This window comes from Anopheles moucheti, chromosome 3 (assembly GCF_943734755.1).
Source record: "Anopheles moucheti chromosome 3, idAnoMoucSN_F20_07, whole genome shotgun sequence".
NCBI classification, from domain to species: Eukaryota; Metazoa; Arthropoda; class Insecta; order Diptera; family Culicidae; genus Anopheles; species Anopheles moucheti.
Genome location: NC_069141.1, coordinates 21,199,425 through 21,222,770, shown reverse-complemented (window position 1 = coordinate 21,222,770; position 23,346 = coordinate 21,199,425). Strand labels below are relative to the sequence as shown.

The following is a 23,346-nucleotide window of genomic DNA, read 5'->3' as shown; positions in this document are numbered from 1 at the left end:
GTTGTGACGTGTACGGGGCCAGACTGTGTGGTATGTTTCTGGGGAGCAAAGAAAAAATCGCTCCCATTCAACAGGAAGGTGTCGGTTTTGAAACGACGCCAAAACCGAACACTAAACCCATGACACCAGCGTCGAACGCCGGACGGATGGATGGGATGAATTTAATCAATTTTATGATTGGCTATAAAATTAATTATATTTAGGAAAGAGTTTCGCTTTTCGCACACTCTTCCATTATCTCGCCCCGAAGGAGCTTGGGAGCAGGTTTTGCTGCTTGCCACCCAGTACTCGATCGTTTTTCACCATCAAGCCTCCTTGTCGCCATCGCCTCGCTTATCTTCACTCTCGCCCATCCAGCCATCCCCCGGTGCGTCAAATAAACAAAGGCTTCAGTACGAAATTGCGTGGAAAAACGCGCTCATCTCGACTATCTCAATGAGTGTGAAGTTGTTTTTGTTTGCTTGCCTTTTTCGAAATTTTCCCTCATCTGCACCAGTCGGATAACCTCGGGGTAGAGGCAAAGAAGCGAGCGAGTGTATTAACGGTTGTTAAAAATAATGAAAACACTTGTACACATCACCAGCACCGGACCGGACATTGTTGCGTCGTCGTCGTCATCGAGAAGGCATCATTTTGCGCGAGTTCCCTTGCGTGCACGCCGTGTTCTGGCGCCTAAAACAAAAACGGCAGCAGGCAGCAGGAATCATTTTTCACGACCTCATGCCCGCGTCGGTTTGCATCATTGCCAAACACTTCACCGCCGCTTCAGATTTGAAATACCGGCAAATGGCACCGACGTACGCAGAATCTGATGGATGATATTTAAGATGTAGTGCCGCTGTAACCTTCCACCGAACGTTGCCATCCCCGGTGACATCCCGATCAGTGTTCAGTTCCATTGCAAGCTCACACCACCGATGCGAAGAAGTGTGTTTTTACAGTCGGTAAATTTGATTTATTCCCGACACTCCCAACGGTGGCCATCTTCGCGCCATCGCTGGAGACTTTCAGCGGGAGATAGAGCAGCAGATAGAAGCAAAAAAAAAAAAACCTCCCGGAAGCACTCCTTCACAGCAGGACACTTTGTCTCACACTCCGGTTCACTCGCGTGAAACTCAACACAGTGTAGTGAAAGTATTTATGGCATACGATGGCGAGAGTGATCTCATTAGTGTTAATTGAATCCTGCTAATTGAAATTAGTACCGGGTTCCGACAAACCTCCCACAGACGGCGCGTGAGAGACCGTCTGCAAGCCAGGGATGGTTCCGGGAAGGATCCAGACTACCACTACTACCGCCGTTGAACTTCAGGTGAACCGAACCCAGGGCCAGGTTAGAGGGTAATTTATGGTGACAACTTCACTTAAGTTAATTTTGCACCGTAGCTCACCGTTTAAAGTTGCAAAAGTTACTATCGATTGGTGGCAAATCACGGGTGGCTGAGCGTTATCGCGTTACGTGGTTTGCTTGCTTTGAGTGAGTGGGCAACATTACCGTGCCGGGGTGTAGTTTGCGAAAATGAGGTTCAACGCGGGGGAAGCTGGAAATTGGATCGTTTAAATTGTGGTAATTCATCATACAGCGATTTTCCAGCCGGGATTGTTTTAAAGCGAGATTAATGCTGTGCGAATTGAAGGCAGCAGAATTCAATTGAAGTTGTACAGTGTTGGACTAGCAAATTGTTCGATTTATTTTAGATATTAATTCGATGCGTTGAAAGTGATCGATCTTTTGGCAACTTAAACGTGATTTTTCTAAATTTAATTGTTTTTAAAATAAATTCTTGATCACCCAGTTACACAAGCAAGATATAATGTTCAAGTTCCTCAAAGTCTCCATAGCATTTATTTTTTTCCACACTCAATAGCAGTGCAAATACCTTTCCAATCCATTGCTCCCAAACATTCAACATGCAACCGCTCTGGGCAATTTTATGAATCGTTTCGCATGGCCAGCAAGGCAACCTCGAGCATTGGAAATCATTTTGTTAAATTTCTCCCCAAAACTGATAGCACAATAAAAGCACCGTGTGAATTCTCTGTGAGCCCGACCACTGATCCGAATGACAGAACCACTGACCGCATCACGTACCACAGAGTAGCACACGCAAACGCATTTCCGGTCCATTGGGTCTATCGGTGCAGTCCAAAGGTGTCCTCGTTGTAACGCCCGTTTGTTTTTTCACCCGGCAGCCCCAAAGCGTCACCGTCAGTGTCATGGTCACAGTTTTCGGTGTGAAGAATTCATTGCCGCACTCATCGGCGAATGGCACGATGTTTGGGAAACATTTTTTTGCCCGCAAAGAAACCAACCCCACGATCGGTGACGCGTTCGATGACAAACGATATAAAAATAGTATTATTGCAAATCAAATAATAACATAGCGGCATCGCGAACGGAGGAGATTCCGCCATGCAATCCAGAGATTTGGTATGCAAAAATCGACCACACACTACAAACGATTCCCACGAGTGGGGGGAAAAGGGAATAAAGTTCCATTCGTGGCGCAACAGTCACACGGTTGGAAGCCTAACCGAACGCCATTTGCATAAATAAATTTCCTTTTGTACGAAAAATCAAACTTTACCGGTCCAAATAAATGCAAACACTTCCTCCAGACCTCGCCGCTCGGGGTTGGCAAAACGTTCGGGGGGGGATGTTTTGTTTGTTCAATTTATGGGTGAAAATCGTTTGATGTGATAATCTATTTTCGGCCACTGTTCGGTTTTCCTCGCAGGCACAAACAACAACAACAACACAAAAAAATGGCACCGAAAACTCGTTCAAACACTAGGTTTTGTGTGCAAATATGCATTTACAGTATACCACACTGTGCTGCTTTTTTTTTTGTTCTTTCACCACGTCACACATATAACTGTTTCAAGCCATTTTTTTATCGCTCTCCCAAATATGTGCGTTTTATTTGTGCAATTGACGTGTTTCACTGAAGGCGGGTGGTGGCGAAAAAGCCGGGCAGGTTTTCCGCAACCACGGGGGTAAATTAATGCACCGTACGCATCGAATTGATTACCTATCAATTATCGGTCGGAATTTATTACCGCACGAGATCAGCTGGAAAACTGGATGGCAAAAGATTGACGACATGGGATTTATCGGTTAAATTACGATTGAGTGGTGGCAATGAACCGATTGAAATGTGTATGCGTGTGGGTGTTGTTTTGCTGTTTCTTTCCTCTTATTATGGATCAACATAATGTAATGAAAAGTCGGCTGCAGACAGGGCAGTTTTTGGTGGGAACGAAAATAAATGGAAACCATATCCCGCATATATAAAGTTATCCCGCAAATTGATGGATACGGTGGAGTTGAGATTTAATTTTCCAATAATTGTGATTGATAAGAAACTTTTCCTGTGCCGACTTGATTTTTCGTGACACTTCTTTCTGAAAGGATCTTTCACCGTAAACGCCTAAAGGTATGCAATGTTTTTGGAACATTGAAATGTACCGGTACTACTCTCACGCCATTCCCGAAACAGATTAACCTACACGAATGCCAAATCAATATCCATCATGCTGACGTTAAGCCAGCCATACTAATCCAGGTGTTCCATTCTTGGAATTCCAGCAATTAAATTGCTACTTCGTTACGGCAACGCTCCAGCGGTGAAAGAAAACGATAAACAAACGCATTATTTATGCCTGCGTCCACTTTCCTTTGCGCGCATGGTGTGAGGTTTTGTTTTTCCAATATATCATATTGTTCTGCACTGCCCGAAGCAGCGTTCTGAGTCAGCGCATCATCTTCGGATTGACCTTTTTCCCCGTCTGGTCTATTTCCTGGAGCCAGTGCGATGGTTGAGGGAAGCATTGCAGGAAGGATAAATCTTCGGGAGTTAAGAGCAACAGCTGAAAGAAACCACTTTCGCAATCAGACACGATTATGACGCGCCAACGAATACGTTGGGTATGGTTTTTCAGCGCTGCCATTTGTTTAGCGAAGGGATTAATGAACCATATGTTTCGTGATTTTTCACAACGGTCCATTCCACTTTGGATTATTTGTATCGAAAGCTTTAAGTTATAATGTTACCCTATTGTATTTAATATTAAATAAAAAAGTAGGCCATTGTTGCTATCAGTTCGAAGTTCCTCATCTCAACCCTCTAGGAGAAACACCTATTTTCTACCCTTAACCAAGATAATGGAGAACAAATATTTCATAAATTGACAGAACCAAATTGTTTCCCAATAAAAAAGGTTCTCCATCACTAAATGCTCAACTGCGGCCCGGAATCGGACCATCCCGGAAGACATAAAGCACACGTGACGCGCTGTGAAGCAAAGGTTGGAATCCGGTGGTAAACGGAGAAGAAAAAAAAACACTTGAAATCATCAGCTTCCCAAACCTAAAACATTGCCTTGCGTTGCAAAATGGAGAACTTCTCAAAATCCTCAAGCTATTCGGGAGTTTCTGCCACCGTGTATACTCTCTTCCCATCATTCTTCCCTGCACAAATGTCGATGGTTGTGGAAAAATGTTAATATACAGCAACTTTGGTAATAATAAAATCCTATTATCCTTTTAAATTCCTGCATGATATGCTTACTCCTAACAACCGTGCGGGTTTCTGTTGGCCTTGTATTTTGCCCTAGAAAAGAAAAAGCCATCCCTTCACACACATGCTCATGCAGAAGCATACCGTGACACACAAACACTCCGTGGATGCAAAGGAAGCATCTTCACTTGCGAAGAAACAGTCCCTTGGGAACGACACGGTAGCTAAACCGACTCTCGTCCATTTGCAAAAAAAGGAGAAAGGAACAGACATGGCAAGATGGGGCCGTGGAAGCAGAAACCTCTCCCGGAATCAGCAGTCAAAAGTCTAAAGTCAGCAATAATAATTTCATGCAACATATGTTCCGTACGGGAATGGGTTTCGGGCTTTGCCGGCGTTCCGGGGACTACCATCTAGCAATACGGAACATTTCTCAAAATGGGAATGTTTTTATTCCCCTCACATGCCAATCCTCAGCCTTCAGCTGCTGCTGAGGCTTAGAGCTTTGAGAAGCAACCGTCGATAGGTTAGGCAAAGGAGTGTACGGATGATATGTTATGCTGGTTTTGGAATCGGGCGAAACATAACATACTGCCCTGCATAGAGAAATTCCTTCCGCAGTGTATTGGGCGAGATGAGCTGTGGATGGTTTTCTCATCATGCAACGGAGAACGAAGTCTTCGTACGATGTGTGCGTTTGCTTCCGATGCTTAATATAATAACCAACAACCTTCGATGGTTTTAAACCGTTTATCCTTCCACTCGTTTACTCGGGGATGGAACGATCTTTTGATAGTCGCTTTTCCGCTTGATATCGTTCATAACTAATAGCTTAGTGGGTGCGTATCCCTACGGAAAGCATATTCGAAAGGATGGATATGATTGAGTTTAATGCGAAAGGTAGCGTAATTCGATGATCATCTTTAGGTAAATGAATAATAAATTAGATTAAACAATTCTACTACCAATCTCCTGGCTGCGCTAATGTATTCAATTTTGCTATTAAATATCGGCATAGCTTCACTAAGCAAATTTCAGGATAAAATGCACTCAGAATCAAACAAACTCGAGATTTTTGTAATAAATACTTGAGAAAACAAATTGTCTTCAATTTTTTTTGTAGATGTCTTCATGACATGGTCAATATTTTAAATAGTACGTTGAATAATAAATATAAAAATGGCTTCTTTTCGGAGCGTTGCATAATTATCGTCCAAAGTACTTCTTGATGTGGGATTAGAAAATTGGCAGAGGAAATAAATAATTTAAGAAACAATTTTTGACTAAAAGTACAATAATATTCTGCCTTTCAATTCAATTGAAATATATAAATTCTTGTCATGCAGTCAGTCTTGCCGCCTTGTAGTCTACTTTAAAGAATTTTAAGAAGGAAGTATGGCCTTAACTTAAACATATTCAATACTTTTTAAACTTTAATATATGTACACTTTCACAAAAAAGTGTACACTTCCTACACAGTGTCGTAAAGCGTGCCACTTGTGACGTTCTTGTTCCATACATTGCAATACTTTTTCCCCCAAAGGAAAAGCCAACCTGAAAGCTATTTATCTTCCTTTCCGTCAAGCAGCATACAAACACACACTGCATCAAATCAAAATATTTAACCAATACGCTTGTCACAAAGAAATTTGCTCTGCGTGAAGGCGAACATGCTAATAACGAGCATTATGCATCAGCACTACCGGTCCCTTTAGCTTCTTCACCACAAGCGCAAATCACGCACATAATCAATTGTGTCGTTTCCAAAGACCCGGCACCCCGTCATGGGAAACTGTCTAACGCTGACCAGTGGTGGCACGATCCGTCCCGGTCCCGGACTGCTACACGGAGCGTCACAGCGTTTTGCATGTCGAACATGGGCGGTCTCGCATTGCAAAAACGAACTGGAACATAACGCGCACCATTATCGTTACACCATTATCGGGCTGCAAGTGTAGGCCGCATTCGCTGACCGGCCCTGCGGTTCCGGGCGCATAATGGTGCATCGTGGCACCGAGCATCATAAAAACCGGTGGTGTGTCCGCTCGCACAGCTCATATTGGGCGTGAGTCGGGCGGTGGGCGAAGTGAATGTAAATTAAAATCGATATTTTCCGAGACGCTTATTATTGCTACGCCAATCTATAGTCCCAGCGGAACGATCTAGTGAACGTGGCGTAAGCGTATCGCCCCGTTTTCCTTCCGGTTGGAGTCCAGAGGAAACCATCTGGATAGTGTCCTTTCATTAGCCTACTCTCATTTACGTCACGCTGCTGAAGGGACACTTTTATGAGCCTGACCGTCGTGGCAAGCAGGCACGAGCAATCTGGCAACGGAAGCGCTTCATCACCGCCCATCTCCTTTTCTCATCGTCGGCATCGAGGATTATCGTACGATCATCTTCCCGCTTCGAGCATAGTTAAACGATGTGGAAAGTGCATATGTTCGAAACACTCCACCACGGCGATACCGTACTAGCGTGGCTGTATGTGTTTTTCCATCGCGACTGATGAACTGCTGCTGAATAAATGTTACTTTTGCGATATTCATTCTGTTTGCTTTTTCTGTGCCTTTTGTGCAATGGGTGAAGGTTTTCGCGCTTCGTGCATATGTTGTCAGTGGGAATCATTGCACCTCAGCACACAGGAGATGTCGTTGTTGAAATGGAGTGAATGATGTTTGCTGAAAAGCCGTCAGACAGGTGGAAAAATCTTTGCCAAGCGTAAAGGGTGCTCTCGTGAAATGCCTTCACGCTGAGTAAATTCGATTCGATTCCAAAGGATGGCAAAGTGTGAAGGTTTTTATTAATTGCAATGCTTTAAAGTTCGTATCTGTTAGGAAATGATTTACTTCAGATAAAAGCAACGATTTAACTCGAAACTCTTTTTATATTTCGGAATCTATTTGAAACAAACCTTTCAAACAATGCATACAATTGATCCGAGGCTGAAGACGATTTAGTATAAACCGTTATGTTAACATACTTAAACTGTGGAATGATTTCCCTCTGTGGTTCTTAGCTTCGGTAAGTTTTGTGTATAAACGCCTACATATATGCTATGCAAATACCGTCTACGTTGAAAAGTTTTATTGCTCTTGATAATTGCATACTACCAGGAGTTGTAAAGAGCCTTCCCATGGAAAATAAATCAAAAAAGCAGAAATGTTGAATTACAACTCTTTTTCCGATCAATTAAACTAAATCAAGAGTGAATAAATAACTTAAATAAAAGAGCATTAAACGCAATCATCTTTATTATTGTTTAGTTTTTTGGTAATAAATTTCATATACAATTTCTAGCTTTTAATAAAATGATTTTGATTATCAAACCGTGCATTGCACCCTCCATTCCGATTCATTTTTATCCGAAAAAAAGATACCAACCACATATCTCAATAATCTCTTTCGCAACAGCCAGTCAGCAAAGCGAAACAAAAATCAATAATACTATTTTTAATGCATTGTTTGAGACTCTCAGCATTCCCTTAGCTCGTATCTACTTGTAGCGCTTCATACTCCATAGCGGGGTCCTTCAGCATCTTGCCATGAAGCACCATGGGAATGGCCGGCTGAGCAGTTGGCAAAAATGGAAAATTATTTCCACTTCTCTTTTGCCCTGCTGGCCACCCGGTCAATCTCCTTCGGAATCTGCCCGCGTTACGAAACATGAACCGGCATCTCTTTCGGTTGTGTTTCCGGTAGCTCCAAGTGTTACATCCGATTGTCCCAAACCGGACAGTTCAAGGGCAGACAAAAACTGTTGAGTCAAACATTCTGCGCTCAAAACATGAAATGCAAAATATCCAACCCGAGGGTAAAGTTGCTACCGGAGGAGACTGAAAGCAATGAGTCGAGGGTGGAGAAACATGCAAATGGTATATGGAAAGTATATTTTTCATCTTCGTCATGGGGGTAAGAAGAATGAATGTAAAAAAAATAAAGCACCACATAAAATCTCTCCAACTTAATCTCCATACCGACGAAGGCGAAAAAGAGCGAAAAAAGCATAAAAAAGCGTAAAAATAAAACATGGCTGTCCGAATTCCCAACCTCCCACGATGGCAAAAAGAATGTTTGCCAACATTCACCTGGGTCAAAGTCATACCGAGTTGATGGAATATGTGTACACAGAAATGAAACCCTCAGTACAACAGAAAGCTTCAAAATGGACTGATATCATAACAGTTTAGATTTTACTTACTGTTGCTAGGTGCGGTAAAAAATGCTGTACGCTAACGGCCCGGTTTTGTTTATTCACTTTCAGAACTTTTCACTTCGTTTTTGTTTTCGCAAGCGAGTCGTGAGCTTTCTGGCGTTGATTGCTACGATTGAAGGGAAAATATGTTTCCCGTACGTTCAGCTACGGTAGCTTTGATACACTTCCATCCCACGGTCAAATAGTACCCATTCGCGTTATTGCGTTTATCTTCAATTTAATAATTTTAATTGAGTCTCACCGGGAATTTGTGTGTGTGCGGCAAACACACTCACAGAACTAACACAGAAGCACCCACACGCGCTTACACTCGCTCGCACAAAGGGTAAAAAAGGAAAACCCGATGGAGACGCCTGCAGCAGTTGATGAAATTTGGCTTTACGTTCAGGATGATTCACGCGCGCCAGGTTTTGTTTCCAGTAGTCGTTTTTGTAAGGATTTGTTTTCCACGCTTTTCACTCGCTACTATCATTTGCACGGTCTGCACAGACAAAATCGGAACGCTTTCTCTTGTTTCAAAATCACTTTTTTTACGCCCACCAAAAAAAAAACCCAACCACAGCTATGCGATTTCGATCGAGTTATGCCACTATGTAAGCGGCATCAAACCTAACCTCAATGGGCACCTACCGGTACGCAAGCACTGCTAACGAAGCACGTGCAGCAGCAGCACTACTATGCGTGGCGTGTCGTTCGGCCGGGTTGATGTAAAATTTGTTGTACGACGGCAGCCGTGTAATCAGGTCCCGGGATGGCTGTGATTTCACTCGATTCACGTTACGAAGCGGGCATTATCATCGACAACGGGCCCACCAAAACATCGTGTCGCCGCCGTTATCCTTGCGGCACGGGTGCGGCACTAGGCATCGGAAAAGCTTCACCATGTCCACCGGACCGTGCCGTCGAGTGGCACCGAATCGTCAACATCATCATCATCGTCGTCGGCGCTTCATCGGACGAATTTTGCAAGCTTCAGCCAAGGGGTTTCCCTGTTCCTTCCGGTTACAGTCAGGCTCATCGCTGGCACACTAGAAGACTACACATACAGACACGCGTTTACACACAACCCGCAATCCGGAAGATAAACCCAAAGCTCCTGGAATGGGAAAGCTACCGGCTAGATTTGGTGAGGTGAAAATCATTTGTGCGGGTGTAAAATTTTTCCGCAACCTTTCCACTTTTTCCACTACGTTTGGGGTCACGTTTTCGCCTGCGAAGAATTATGTGATCGATTTGACTCGAAAAATTTCCACTTTTCTCTTCTATTCTGGCAACACATACACTGGCACTAAATCACACCTTCACCGTGTGCAAACAGTAGTCATCGTTACTTTTCTTCGTACACACGTACACTTTCCCGCACACACACACACAAACACGAATTCGCACGGACGAGAAGGATAAGTGGAATAGATTTAACTATCCTTCAACTTTCTCAAATCGATGTGCTGAAATTTTCCAATTTTCCGATCGTCTTTTGCTTTCTGCCAACTAAATTGATGCTAGAGTTTTCCACACAGTCAGTTTTACCAAAAAAAAAACTACCAATTTTGAACTTTTTTTCGGCAGTGAGTTTACGATTTCCGGTACGTGAATTTGTCACGTTTCGCTTGGAAAATCACCTCAGTAAAGAAAGCCGTATTTTATGATGTTTCGATTGATATTTCGCCCATTTCTTCTTCACGGCGTCATTTTTTTTCACTTCGGATAAAACATACTCCCCGATAAACTCACGTCCGACAACATCGACGCAATCCCGACAACGCGAGAAAACAACGCGACGAAACCGAGAACGTGCAGCTGTGCTACGTCGAACGCGTCTCGAATGCAACTGAAGCAACGAAACGAACCGGTTCCGGTTTTTCCTGCCGCTCTCGGGGTGGTACATTTTCCAGTCGGCCTAAAGTCGACATATGGTCGACATTCCCGTGCGGAACGCCGGTACCGTGTGCGGGCAAAAATGTTGTCATCCAACCGTTTTACTCACCGGGAAAAATCGGTGAGCGAGTTTATGTGATGCTATGGAGCTTGTCATTCCCTGAGAGTGAGAACGATCGAGAGAGAGAACGCGAGAAAGTGTTTGAATGGGAGATTTCCCTTCCAAACCGTAGAGCCCGAAGAGTTTTTCCGCGACGCAGCGATGGAATGTGGAAACGGTTTTTGGGTGATTTTGCTCGAAACCCAAAACAAAGCCACGTGATGCGCAGTGTGGTTGGAAACGTACTTTGTAAACAGTTCTTCCAGGCGGTGTGGCTGTGAGATTGAGTGACTTCAAACCTTCCCATGATGGAAGTGATTTTACCGATGGGCACTCACAAGGAAAAATGTTCCAGAAATTTTCATTCTATTAATTTAGTAAAAATGTTTTGCAATAAAGCGCAGTAATGTTTGATAAGTATTGTGCATTAATTTCGTCAAATTTATAATTATAATTTATTACGTAGAATCATCAAAAAGCGTGAACTGATACGAATCTTTCTGAAACAATATTTTTTATGAACCGTTTGAACCTTTTAAATGACCTTAAAAATACTCCAACTATCAAAAGAATGTGGAACAAATTCCACTGTAACTCAAAGCGGTAAATAAAGATGAACGCCAGAATGACTTCTTCTCGAAAACAAATTGTGCCCGTAATTGGTCAGATAAAAATGTGCACTCGAAGCTCGGAGCAACATTCCACGGTAGCCTTTTTCACCTTTCTGCGTGCGGTGGAACAGGAAATTTCACCGAAAGTAACGCATAAAAATGACCCGCATTGTTTTACCATTCCGGCACAACACACAGCACAACAGGAAAATTGGCTGTTTTCTTCTTGACAATAAACTTTACCGAGAGCAGTGGTGGAGAAGTTGAAGAACTGAAGAATTATTCTGCTCTGACAATCCAGAGAACAGATGAAAGGAGCAATGGTAGTAATGGAAAACTTTGGCGTCTGAGTAGGACGAAGTGGAAAATGTTTTTCAGCCATTATCAATCGGAAATGTAATGGAAGCTTCTTTCAACGGCATGTTTATGGTTTATGAGCCGCAGAGAAATAAATCATATCAATTAATTCTATTCTTTCGTTTGCTATCTACCTTCCGCTGCATGTGTGGCATCGCTTAGAACATGCGTTTTAACTGCGGTTTTTCTTACCCCATTTACGAACAGCAAAGAGCACTCATTATTCATTTTTACCACGGACTGTCACCTCGGAAGACAGCTATTAGGCACAGAAAATGTCGGAATTCCATCCGGAAGGACAGCGTTTGATCACTGCACTTACTTATCTCTCTTTCCATTGCTCGTGTATTTATGTGACTCCTGTTAATCTTCACCTATGTATCTACATGGCGCTTCGCTTGGGACGCACTCCTTTCTTTTGTGTGTGTGTGAGCACAGGGAAAAACCAAATAGCAGATACACAGGGCACGCGTTTTTCGCGTGTGAGAAGAGCAACTATTAATTATATCACTAATTAATGAAGAAAAATGAGACTAACGAGTCCGCGCTTGGATGGTTGCAGCAGAAAAACAGGAACCACCATAAGCAGGTAAAAAGGAGATGAGAATGAACACAGATGATCGCATCATAATTACCCGCATCCACAAAAAATAACCTTTTCGAAACGAATTTCACTCGTGTTAAAACGCAAGAAACGGTACGGAACGACCTACTTAAATAATGTGTTTTTGGGACGCCCGGAAAGGAGCGATTAGAACACACGCACCGACATAGGAACGAAGAGAAAACATTGGTATTTGTAATAGATGGAGTGGCCGGAAAAAAAATCCCCACTGTCCATTGCGGTGCATCAGTGCAACACGGCAATTCGGTCTGTCTGTCCGGAATGTTCGATCTGTTGCAGCTGTCTCTCGCACACGCCGCGGTCCGTGCATTTGCAGGAGTGTAAATATTTACACTTCAACTTAAAACCATTGCTTAAGTCCGGCTTACCGCTACTGGGTAGGTTGAGAAAATGCCACCATACTGGTTGGCAGGGTGGGATTAAACCCCTCAAGCGAACCTTGGTGTGGCTCTTTGCTTGGGTGGCGCAAAAAAACAAGAAAATGAAGGGAATTACAAATAAGCGGAGTAGGGAGCAGGTCAGGTCACCTACGCATATGAGAAGCGAATGTCCAGCAGCAGCAGCGGCCCATTCTACCCACATTGGGAAGTCATAAATCTAGACTTAATTGTTGCTAAATTAATACCACGTACTCTACTCCGATTTGTGCTGAAGAGCTTAAAAAGACAAAGGAATACGTATTTATCATTGCCAGAACTAAGCGTCTCCATGTGTGAAAAAGACGCAAACGTTTGCTCTTTTAGATTGAATGTATCGTTTGGCGGATGGGAAGATGGATGTTGACAATGATTTTGGTAGGGAAGGGTAAAAATTATCAATGGACAATAAAATAAATGCTTTTATTTTATTGGAGTATGTACAAATGCAACAAATTATTTAAGGACATTTAAGAATAGTACTGAGCTTGCAAATGGCAATAAACAGCTAAACCACTAAAAGTCATTAAACAGTATAGATCCTAATGGCGAACAAAATGAAGCTAATTTATGCAGTATTTGAAGGTTTTTTTTGTACAAAAGGAAAGGTAGTAGTAAATGTTCTTTATTTACTAAAAAAAGTATTAGCGGAATAAGTATGCTGATGAAGATTATTATAAGCTTAACATATTATAAAAATTGCGTACTTTCAGGATCTTTGAGGCAAATATACAGCAAATAAAAATCAAATTATTTCAAGGAGATTAATACATCGATTTGTTCGTTTTAAATAAGTTTAAGACAATTTTCTTAAACAAAAAAAAATACATTTGCTCTTACATACATGTTCATACACTCATGTATATTATTGGTATCTTTTAAAGGAAACTAATAGCAGTGTCACTAGAGAATTTATTACTGCAGCTAATCATATCCTTGTTTGGTACTTTATTCCCACCCTAAGGGAGCACAGGATTTTGTCTTTAGAATAACACCAAAGTGATATGGGAAGGAACATTCCGGTAAAAGAATCGATAAAAAAAAGAATACCTTCCTACGATGACGCACGATAAGTCATCGGTGGCAATAGTAACAACACGTGCAAACTGCTGCAACTCGTGGCTGTTAATGTGAAAATAGATTTATCCATCTTCAAAATCACCCAACCAACCCGTAACCCGTAATGCACAACAGGCCTGTCACGGAAAAAAGTCGTCTCCTTTCGATGGTTACCTTACCATCGGTCGTCCTGTGCCTGCTACTGCCGTTCGAAAAAAAGGCCCTTTTGCGCCAACCTTCCGTGACATGATTTACGATCGAGCGGCTTGCGTACGGAATGCGCCTAGCGCCTATGTTAGAGGTAAACTTCTTCCGGTTATGCTGCAGCCTAAAAAATGATCCTATAAAAGGAAACGTGTCAATTTTAAAGTGTGTAAGAGCCGACAGCTTCCACACACACACGCACACATCGTGGAAACTGCCACCCTTAAGAATTCGTGACTCATACGCACGTTCTGTGCGTGATTGTTTCGTTTCGAAGAACATGAAAACGCACGTTCGAGCACGTTTCGGGGGTTGAAGGTTTTTATAGGCAGAGCCGTGCAGCCGAACCAGATGCATGGTATTAAATTATCTCTCATTTTTACAACCGAAACAGTCGAGGCTTTTTTTACCGTACACCTTGTGTACGGATAAGTGACATCGGTTCAATGAGTAGGCGAACTGTTTCGAAAGGACATCAAAGTACGATGATGGGGGAAGTAAATGGTGATGTTGATCTGAGCGCGAATGATCGCGTTTATTTTATTCGTTTGTTACACCTTTTCTTCGCTGAACATTACATGATCGAACAAAAAGTGTTTTAGAGGGTCAAGGAATTTCCCTAACAAAACTCTCCTTCAAACTCCACAAACTAAAGGAAACCAATCGAAATAAGGTTACCGTTTTTAACAACATTTCCCATAACAATTACCAGAAACCACAATGTCCCTTGTAATGATTCGCATTCAGACACGTACGGCCACTTTCGGTGCCATGGAAAGCATGGACCACTTTAACAGTTCTTCCACGGTATGGTGCTGTTTTGAAGGTGATTCGTCTACCGCAGATGAAAAGCAGATAAACCGACCTTTTTCTTTTTTTTTTGTTTGGCTGTACCGCGCTTTTCCAACCATTTGGTCGGGAAAACTCCGCCGAACGAATGCACCTGTCAAAGAGATAAAACTATCCAAGCATGCGCTGCCGTGCACGGGAGAGAATGAAAGGTCAGCGAAAAATAGGGGGAATGAACAGGAAGAGCATAGAACCTTTACCTAAGCCACAAAACAGATACGTTTTTCCGATTGGGTGGGACGACAAAAATATTTCAAATCAGTTTGACAAAAACAACTGTTTGCCGTAAATTTGTTTATTTCGTTTCGACTTTTGGGACTGTTTCCACCATTTCCACCCGCTTTCCCACCCGTGCTTTGCACGCTCGCGGGGGATTTTTCCACCGCACGAAGGCAATCCTTTCGTTTGCCGTATTTTCGCTTCAAAGTGTACCATAAATTTTCACCACGGCGATAATTCGGATTTATGGGTTCCGTTTTGCCTCTTTTTTTGGGTGGTGTCTTCTCTCTTTCTCTCTCTTGTTTTTGTGTTTTGTTTTGTACCGAGCTTGTTCTTTTGACTCACCCACGGATCGGGAAATTTAACTCCACGTATAAAACCATCCGCTTTGGAAACGGATAGACGCGGATGAGGTCGTTTTTTTCTCTCTCCTCCCCAGAAAAGCACCCTGGTGTACACGAAACATCCGAAAACAACAAGCACCACGGCTAAGTACTTGGCGATGCAATGGAAAATGCATTTCCTAAAATTTCGCTCCGATCCCTTCACGTGACGCTGGCGCGGGCGGCACACACATGAACACTATCCGGTTTCCGTTCCGGTGTGCAACCGTCTGTTCCATCCGCTTCGGAAAGGAAACAAATCGATTCCAACACCAACCCGACCCCAAACTTTCGAACATTTATTGCATCCTATTGGGTGTGCTTTTTTGGAGAAGTTGTAAAACAAATGCTACCCAGCGGCAGCTACACAACTGGCAAGACGGTATTGATTACCGGTTAATTTCGGCAGGTCGTTCAGCGAATGAGTTACAAATTTTGAGACAACGTGAAGGTGACAAGGTGAAAAGTGTCATGTTTTGGTGTAGTTAATTGGAAACTGACACCTCACGCTCGATTGGGGTGCTACCCTTGGATGGGGTTAATTATTTGAAACTCACGCCTTAGTTAGAATTGTCGTTGATTGGAAAGGGACTAGAAGCGTTACGAACTCTTAGTAGTGAGATGCACACTGGAATCATTCACGCTTCCGAATAGTACAAGGAAATGCAACATAGCAAAACCATTACATGAGCATTTGTAATATGATATCGCTTGAAGGTGTAGCATGAATGTGGGAACCATATGTTGAAGAATTTGTTTTCGGCTTGAATCCGTCCTTCTGGCCCGAGAGCTATCAAGTGTTTTTGTGACGAAAAATCTTTATGTTTATGTTCACTTCGAAAGGTTTCCAATGTTTAAATTTAAGGTTTGAACATGAAAGGACTAATTTAGGCCTTACAAGCGTATAGCGTATTTTATATATTGCATAATTTAATGCGTTTCATTAGAGGATTGCTTGACTGTTATTATTTCATTCTAATAAGGTCAGATATCATCTAATCTGCATCTCATAACTAATAACTAACATAATTTCAAGTTCTTTTTTCAATTAAGGATGAATTAAAACAATTTGAAGAAAAGTGAGCGGTCCGGTATTTCCAACATCCAGTAAAAAATAAATAAAATCCATAGAATTAAGGCTTTGTATTACATTTTGTTCAGAGGTTCAGTGTCATCCGAGACATACATTGTAGCCTAACCACAAAGTTACAGTACTACATGAATCACTCAGATGTCATCCAGGCAAATAGCAACCAACACAAGAATGTCCCAACGAGCTCCGATCGTGAGATAATTTATGCGCTTCATTATCCTCCACTGATCACAACACCATGCGCATCCTTCATCCTGCGAGCGTTTTAAATAAAAAAGGCGCCACCGATCGCACCAGCACTCCCGGCCTGGGATGGCTTAATTCGCGCCACGAGACATAATTAATTTTTAAAACCATTCGTCGCACACGACGCACAAAACCATATGGTTTTCTTTGAAGAGCGTTCATAAAGTCAATAAACAGCGCAGAATGTGCATATTGGTACGGTTGTCTTTTTGTAGCCAGCTAGCTGCCCCTGCACAGCCAACAAATAAGCCAAATGTTTGTTTGGGTCTATGGGCGGCATCGTAAATCATTCGCGCGTAACTTTGTCACCGACCTTCGACCGAACTATCGACCCCTGGGCCCGGGGTGTTGGTGTTGGAAAACAAACTCATCTTGAAAGCCCATAAAATATACAATTAACAGCATTCATCATATTTGGCCGGGTGTGAAGATTGGATACGGGGCCCGGAATGAGCTTGTTTCGTCAATTTCGCGGAACGTTGAACAACGAAAATGTATTAATCGGCAGGATGTTTCGGTGCCGAGTAGGCCATGGTGGAAATGTTTCTGCTAGTAATGACATCTGCCATCTAGTCAGCAATGGCATGACTGTGAATGCATTAAACCGTAAATATATATTTTCTACTTGAAATTCACAACGACGCACTTTATAAACAACAACTCTGCACTTACTTTACATCTCAATAAAATATACATACACTTACACGCATGTACAAAAGAGCAATGTGTCACATCCCAATAAAGAATGCTACCGCAAAATCATAACTCATGAACGGTGAAGGAAAGCCTGGAGCATGATAGTAAAAAAAATGGATTTTCTGAACAGACATAAACCAAACCAAATAAATGTACCAAAAAACAAAAAAACAAACTTCAACGTTACATGTCGAGAAAGCAAAATAAATAAACCAAGCGAATGCGAAAATTGCAAAGTTTTATCAGATCATACTTTTCGCTTCTATTCTCTTCTGGCCGTGTTTGGTGCGTGTTCATTATGGTTGGAACACGGCGGCAAAGGAAAAGTGCTCGCACATAAATTTGTCCGGCAAGCAGATTGTTTTGACGTTCGTGAAACAATTTTTATGACCATGCAGGGTTAAACCCGCTGCCGGCGGCCCAGTGGTGACCACGAAAATGATCGTAACCGTCGTCATTGCCATTTTTTTCGCTTCTGGATAGTCTCTGGCTCATTGGTGATGTTGCGTTTATGCATCTTTTAGAGAAGTTGAATGCATAAGTTTTTGATTCTGCTAAAACGTACCAAAAAGGTACTGAAACATCAAATACGATCGAAAATGTTCTGTTATTTAAAAATAAACTAACAAAAAGGCTTGATGAAAAGGAAATAAATGCTCAAATTCTCAATCTAATTTTTTCTCAAATAATTGTACAATTTTTAAAAGAAGTTATAAAATACATCAATAAAACATTATAAAAAGATACAAATAAGAGACATGCACTAAATCATTAAAATAAGTTCAAAAAGAGTACGAAAACGAACGTTAAATGACGACGTTTAAAAAGTAACAAAAACTTTAAAATATTAAATCAACCTTTTTTTAAGAAAATAAACAAAACAATTGCATAAAAACTTAAGTTCTATTTGGAAACTATTCAATTTACGTAGAAATAACATTGTAAAATTACAAACTGACGTAGGCGTAAATAATATTTAAGTTTTGGAAAAAGTTATAAAAGAAGTCAAATAAAATGATAACCTCAAAATTGTTTAAGGTTTGTAAGGTTGCACAAACACTTTCTGAAGTATTTCCGAAACAAACTCTTTGCTGAAGCCATCAATTTCGAGTTGGTTGTGTGGCTCCTTACAGTCAAACACTTTTCACAGTTTGGAGCCATCGTCCTCCCCGAAGAGGGCTAATGCTTGCAACTGTTTCTTCATCTCATCAAACCCATTGTCTAGCCCCACGACATGTTTGTACAATCTCTGTCATCCAAAGCCACATCCACTGATTGTGTGTAGTTGTGGACAGACGCTGACGGTGGATGACAAAACATCACCCCGAGACGGCATGAATTATGTGATATTGTGATAAATTTATGACACCGAATCACCACGCCTGACGGACGATCGGGTAACGTGACTGGTTGGAACAATTTTCACCTTCACCTGCTTCCGACTTTTTACTCAAACCGATACCGACCTGGAAGCCGACAAGAACCCCTCCAACAGTGTAACTAATTGAATTGAACAGTTCGTAAATTTATTGTGCTGTTTTCTACCAGTCGGGGAACTGGAGCGTTTCTGCCCCAATGGAGACACTAATGTAACCTTTTTCCGAAATTAGAACCTCGTTAGAATGGTTTCAAGCGGAAGGGAGAATTAAAAACAAACCATCACTAAGAGAGCTCTACCTTTTCCGTGTTTTTGTCCTTCAACAACACTCAAAATGTCCGGAAAAGTCACCAGTTTTCCCTCCGCGATCGCGGTGATTCGATCTTCACGATCGGGGAAACACAACTAGGGACGCAACCGCAACAAATCGGCACCCGGGTGACAAGTTTGGAGTGTCACCGCATTATGAGCAAACATTAGCGTTATTTATTTGGACGGCTTAAGTAGTCGTCTCTTTTGTTTCGGTACGGCAGCATACAAGAATGTTCAAACAAATCGCTGACTTTCACCTCAGCATTGCAGGGCACATGGGCAGACAGCAAAGCTACTCGTACCACGGGGTGGATTTACACGGTTAGGAGTTGTGGTACTTTTTTTCTCTCTCTCTCTCTCGAACTAATCGGATTGAATTATGTCTTTGCCGTACCAAGGCTCTGCATAGCGTTACCACCATTAGGATCGGTTGCTGTTGACGGTAGGAATTCCTGGTGGCACATTAACGCCGGGAAGCTGTCAGATTTATCCGCCCACACCCACTGAAGAGCTGTTGTGCTGATTTATTTGTCAGCAACGAATCTCTCTTCGTCAAGGTGGATTTGAAGGATTGGACGCGGTCTAGTCTTGAAGGTAGAAGCATTCTTTCAAATCAAACTTACTTTTGAATCAGATCTGATAGAATATTTGAGAAAATTTGGAGAAAAATGATAAAGTTTTTTTCACTTATTCTAAGATTTCAACAAAACCTGTGGGTTCTGACTTGAATACGCGATTGTGATGAAAATATTATAAGGATAGATGTTTGATAATGCTTATAAACATCACTCACCTTTCGATGTACGCTGCTGTTGCAATCGCTTTGGCCGTTTCCAGTGCAATATTGACCCGTTCAGAACGCGTCGATGAGCTTCTCTGTGGTGATAGCAGGGTCCTGCTACCGATCGCCGGTGGTAATGGGGGACGTTCCTGGATCGGCGAAAGAACGTTCGAACCCCCGCAACTGTTCGGCGCTAGTTTAAACTGTATCGATTTTTGCAGTTCATTCAGATTGATCTGACGGACGGCGGTCGAGGGTGGCGTGACATTCGATTCGAGTTCTAACCCCCCGGATGGATGCGACTTGGGTCGAGGATGCAGTGGTGGTGGTGCTAGATGTGGAGCCACCGGGCGTACGTACTGCTCTAGCGAGGAAGCCGCAGACGAGGCCGACGACGCTACCGGTGGCGTGACAGTGCCGCCGAGGGAAGATCTTCGCGAGTCAATCTTTTCGTATATGTGATAATTGCTGCGCACGGACTCGTACAAATTATGTTCATCCGTTTCCGCACCTCGAAGGGTTGCATCGTACGGCGCCACGGATGGGCCTTCCTTTCCCGCCGCTTTCGACGTGGCACGCAACCGAGTGTCACTCTTCGTTAGCGTTCGAGTCACTTCCGAAGAGGAGTTGTGTTTGCCAGGTGCCAGGTTGTTGGGTGCTTTCACCGCTGCGGACGAACTGGTTAGCCCGTTCGTGCCCACCTCGAAGGTAGTTTGGCTCAACAAGTGTTTTTCGTAGATGTCATTCAGCAGTTTCGATGTTAGCTTCCCAGCAGCAGCGCCGCTTTGGGCCGGAGCCATGGTTGATTGCTGTTTCGTGAAACGACTACCAGTCCCGAAACTGGCCGGCTGAGCAGCAAACCGTCGACAGCCATCTCCGACCCCGGCCGGCAAGGCTGTCGAGCTTGAGGACTTTTGATTTACGCCCTGTCTGATGCCACCAGACGACGACGGCTGCAGATAATCAGTCTTTTGTGCTACCGGTAGCTGATGTGCCGGTCTGTGCGCCAACTGCTGGGCTCCATAATTTGGTGCCGTCACCGAAGGCACCGCAGGTGACGACGTATACGCGTAAGGATTCGGAATCTGCACCGGCAGCGGAAGCGCCGGTTGATTAAATATTCTGCCATTGTTTTCGCCGCCGACACCGGTACCGGCCGGGTGCAGATTTCGGCCGGCCGGTTGGTCCGTGTACGTCAGAGCTACTTTGGCATTCGATCGGCCTATCGGACCATTATTCCCGTGCGCTTCCGGGCGCTGTGGCATCGGTACGGCTTTGCTGGTGCCGTACTTCGGGTGTCGCTTGTGGTGTGGGTAAGCGTTCTGACCCGGTTGCTGGCCGTCCGGGTCCACGCCAAAGACGACCGTCGCCGCATCCCAACCATCCACATTCGCCACATTCGGGCCGGCCGTTCTTTTGATCGCCGCTATGCTGCTTATCTGCCGGGGACGATGCACCGAGGCCTAGAAAGAATTTTGTTTAATTAAAAACTAGTGTTAGTGTGTGTGTATGTGTGTGTTGGCCGGTGTCAAACAGTGCACCGAAATAAGAATCCGGCACCGTAACGCAAAAGGCTGATGAAGGAACGCTCTTCTTTGTGCCGAGTGAGAGTGACATTATTTGATGCGTCGAACAATAAAGCCTGACAAATATGCATACTCACAAAGTTGGCTGCATAGTGCAGGGTGTTTTGCTGGATAGGGATGCCGCTGGCGTTCCGTTCCACCTTGCCACCGCTACGATCCGGTTGGGTTCTGCAAATCAAAAGAACGTGCATGCTGATGAATCATCATCCCATCGCTGTTGCGTTGCTATGATACGCGCCTAATGGCAGTGTGATGCGGGTCGATATGCATGCGGATTGCAGCATTTACGGCGTATTATTTGAAAATGCAGGGTTTGATAGCAGGTTATAAAATTTCCTCGCGTGGGATTTGGATTCAAAACAAAGTGGAATTTCAGAAGTGAAGATTAAATACAATAAGATGAAAGAGAAATATGAGGCATGTTTGAATTAATCATTTTGTGTCTAAATTTCACTTTAAAAAATGATTTCGCTTCTGTCCAATCTATTAAAACATTTTGTAGGCTACGTATTTACAGTGAAATGATTGAATAGAAACTACTCACTCTTTTGGTTCACTTGGAGCAAACGATTTGAAGGAAGATTTTCTTCTAGTGCTTCCCGTTGTTGAAAGTTTTGCGACATTTTTCCGGTCCATTTCATGAATATGACGTTTTGTGAAAATAATTGATGGACTGTAGAATAAAAAAAAAACAAACTACTTATTTACATTCAGTGCATATTAATGTAATCATTTACGTATATTAATTGTTATTAAACATTAGAAATTATTACTATTAAATTTAGAAAAAAAAAGTCTTACAAATATATAGGACATTACCCAAATTTTGCGAGTAAGAAAAATCACTCAACAAATATAAATTGCATCACATTACTACGTTTCCCACCGGCACTTGATCGCCAAATGAAATATTTCACATTATGCCATGAAACCAGCACCTCCTTCACGGTGCCCTAGTGTGTAACACCCTAACTTTTAGCGATGAACCAAGATCACTCACAGTTGACGCTTGATCGTGCCACAAAACCGATCCATTTCGAGTGGTTTTACAATTAGATTTCCCCAGAATTATTCTTCTCGCAGATAAGCAGACGCAACACCCGCGAACAAAGACACCAGCAACGACCTATTTTAATAGTTCAATATGATCAACCACTTCAAACTGCTCGCGGGGGTGGAAATGGAATCTTCTGATTTATGGTGTAATGAAAACCGATGCTACACGTTGCATGACGGAAAACCGGGAACCCATGAATCACTGCATTAACAATGTGCCGGCTGAGTCGGGGGGCCGTTCGCTTTCCATTGAAAGATGAGCGGTTTTGCTTCGGCACCGCGTAAGATCGTGCTACTCAAATTTCACCCGTGAGAGCTCCCGGAACCGTCACGAACCGTGACCGCGGCCCTGTGGTGAGAAACCTTTCGACCTCGATTTTCATTGCGAATTTAGCAACAGCAAGCTGACCTCTGGAGTTTAGAAATCAATCATTTATCCCGCCTGCCATCTTCGGACCATTCATTAGAACTTTTCTTTTCAAACTTTTCACAGCGGTTAAGTTTGAATGCGCTCGATGGATCGGAAAGCATCATCACACCCTCCACTGGAACCAATCGGCATTCGCTTTCATTGCAGACGGGTCTTTTCATTCGAGACGAGACGATCGCATAACAGCCACCTTAAGTTGTGCCTGCCACAAGCGAACGTACGAAGCGACGACAACGATCTTGACAAGTGCTAAAGAAATGGTCTTGAAGTCTGTCTAATGTACTGCCTAATGCATCGTGCAGTCATCGTCATGCCTGTCACAGAGAACACC

At 43.0% G+C, this 23,346-nt stretch overlaps 1 protein-coding gene across 1 annotated transcript in view; it reads right to left on the bottom strand.

Annotated features, from left to right (window-relative positions):
• The window catches only part of LOC128305101 (kinesin-like protein CG14535), an 87,940-nt gene extending 65,775 nt beyond the window's left edge, over nucleotides 1–22,165 (bottom strand). Inside the window, exons 1-3 of the mRNA XM_053042402.1 lie at nucleotides 22,074–22,165; nucleotides 21,607–21,697; nucleotides 19,956–21,406 (exon numbers count right to left, since the gene is read on the bottom strand). Of these exons, the coding sequence (XP_052898362.1) occupies nucleotides 19,956–21,406; nucleotides 21,607–21,697; nucleotides 22,074–22,165 (1,634 nt within the window). The remainder of the gene's footprint in view (nucleotides 1–19,955; nucleotides 21,407–21,606; nucleotides 21,698–22,073) is intronic.
• Nucleotides 22,166–23,346: the final 1,181 nt, after the last annotated feature.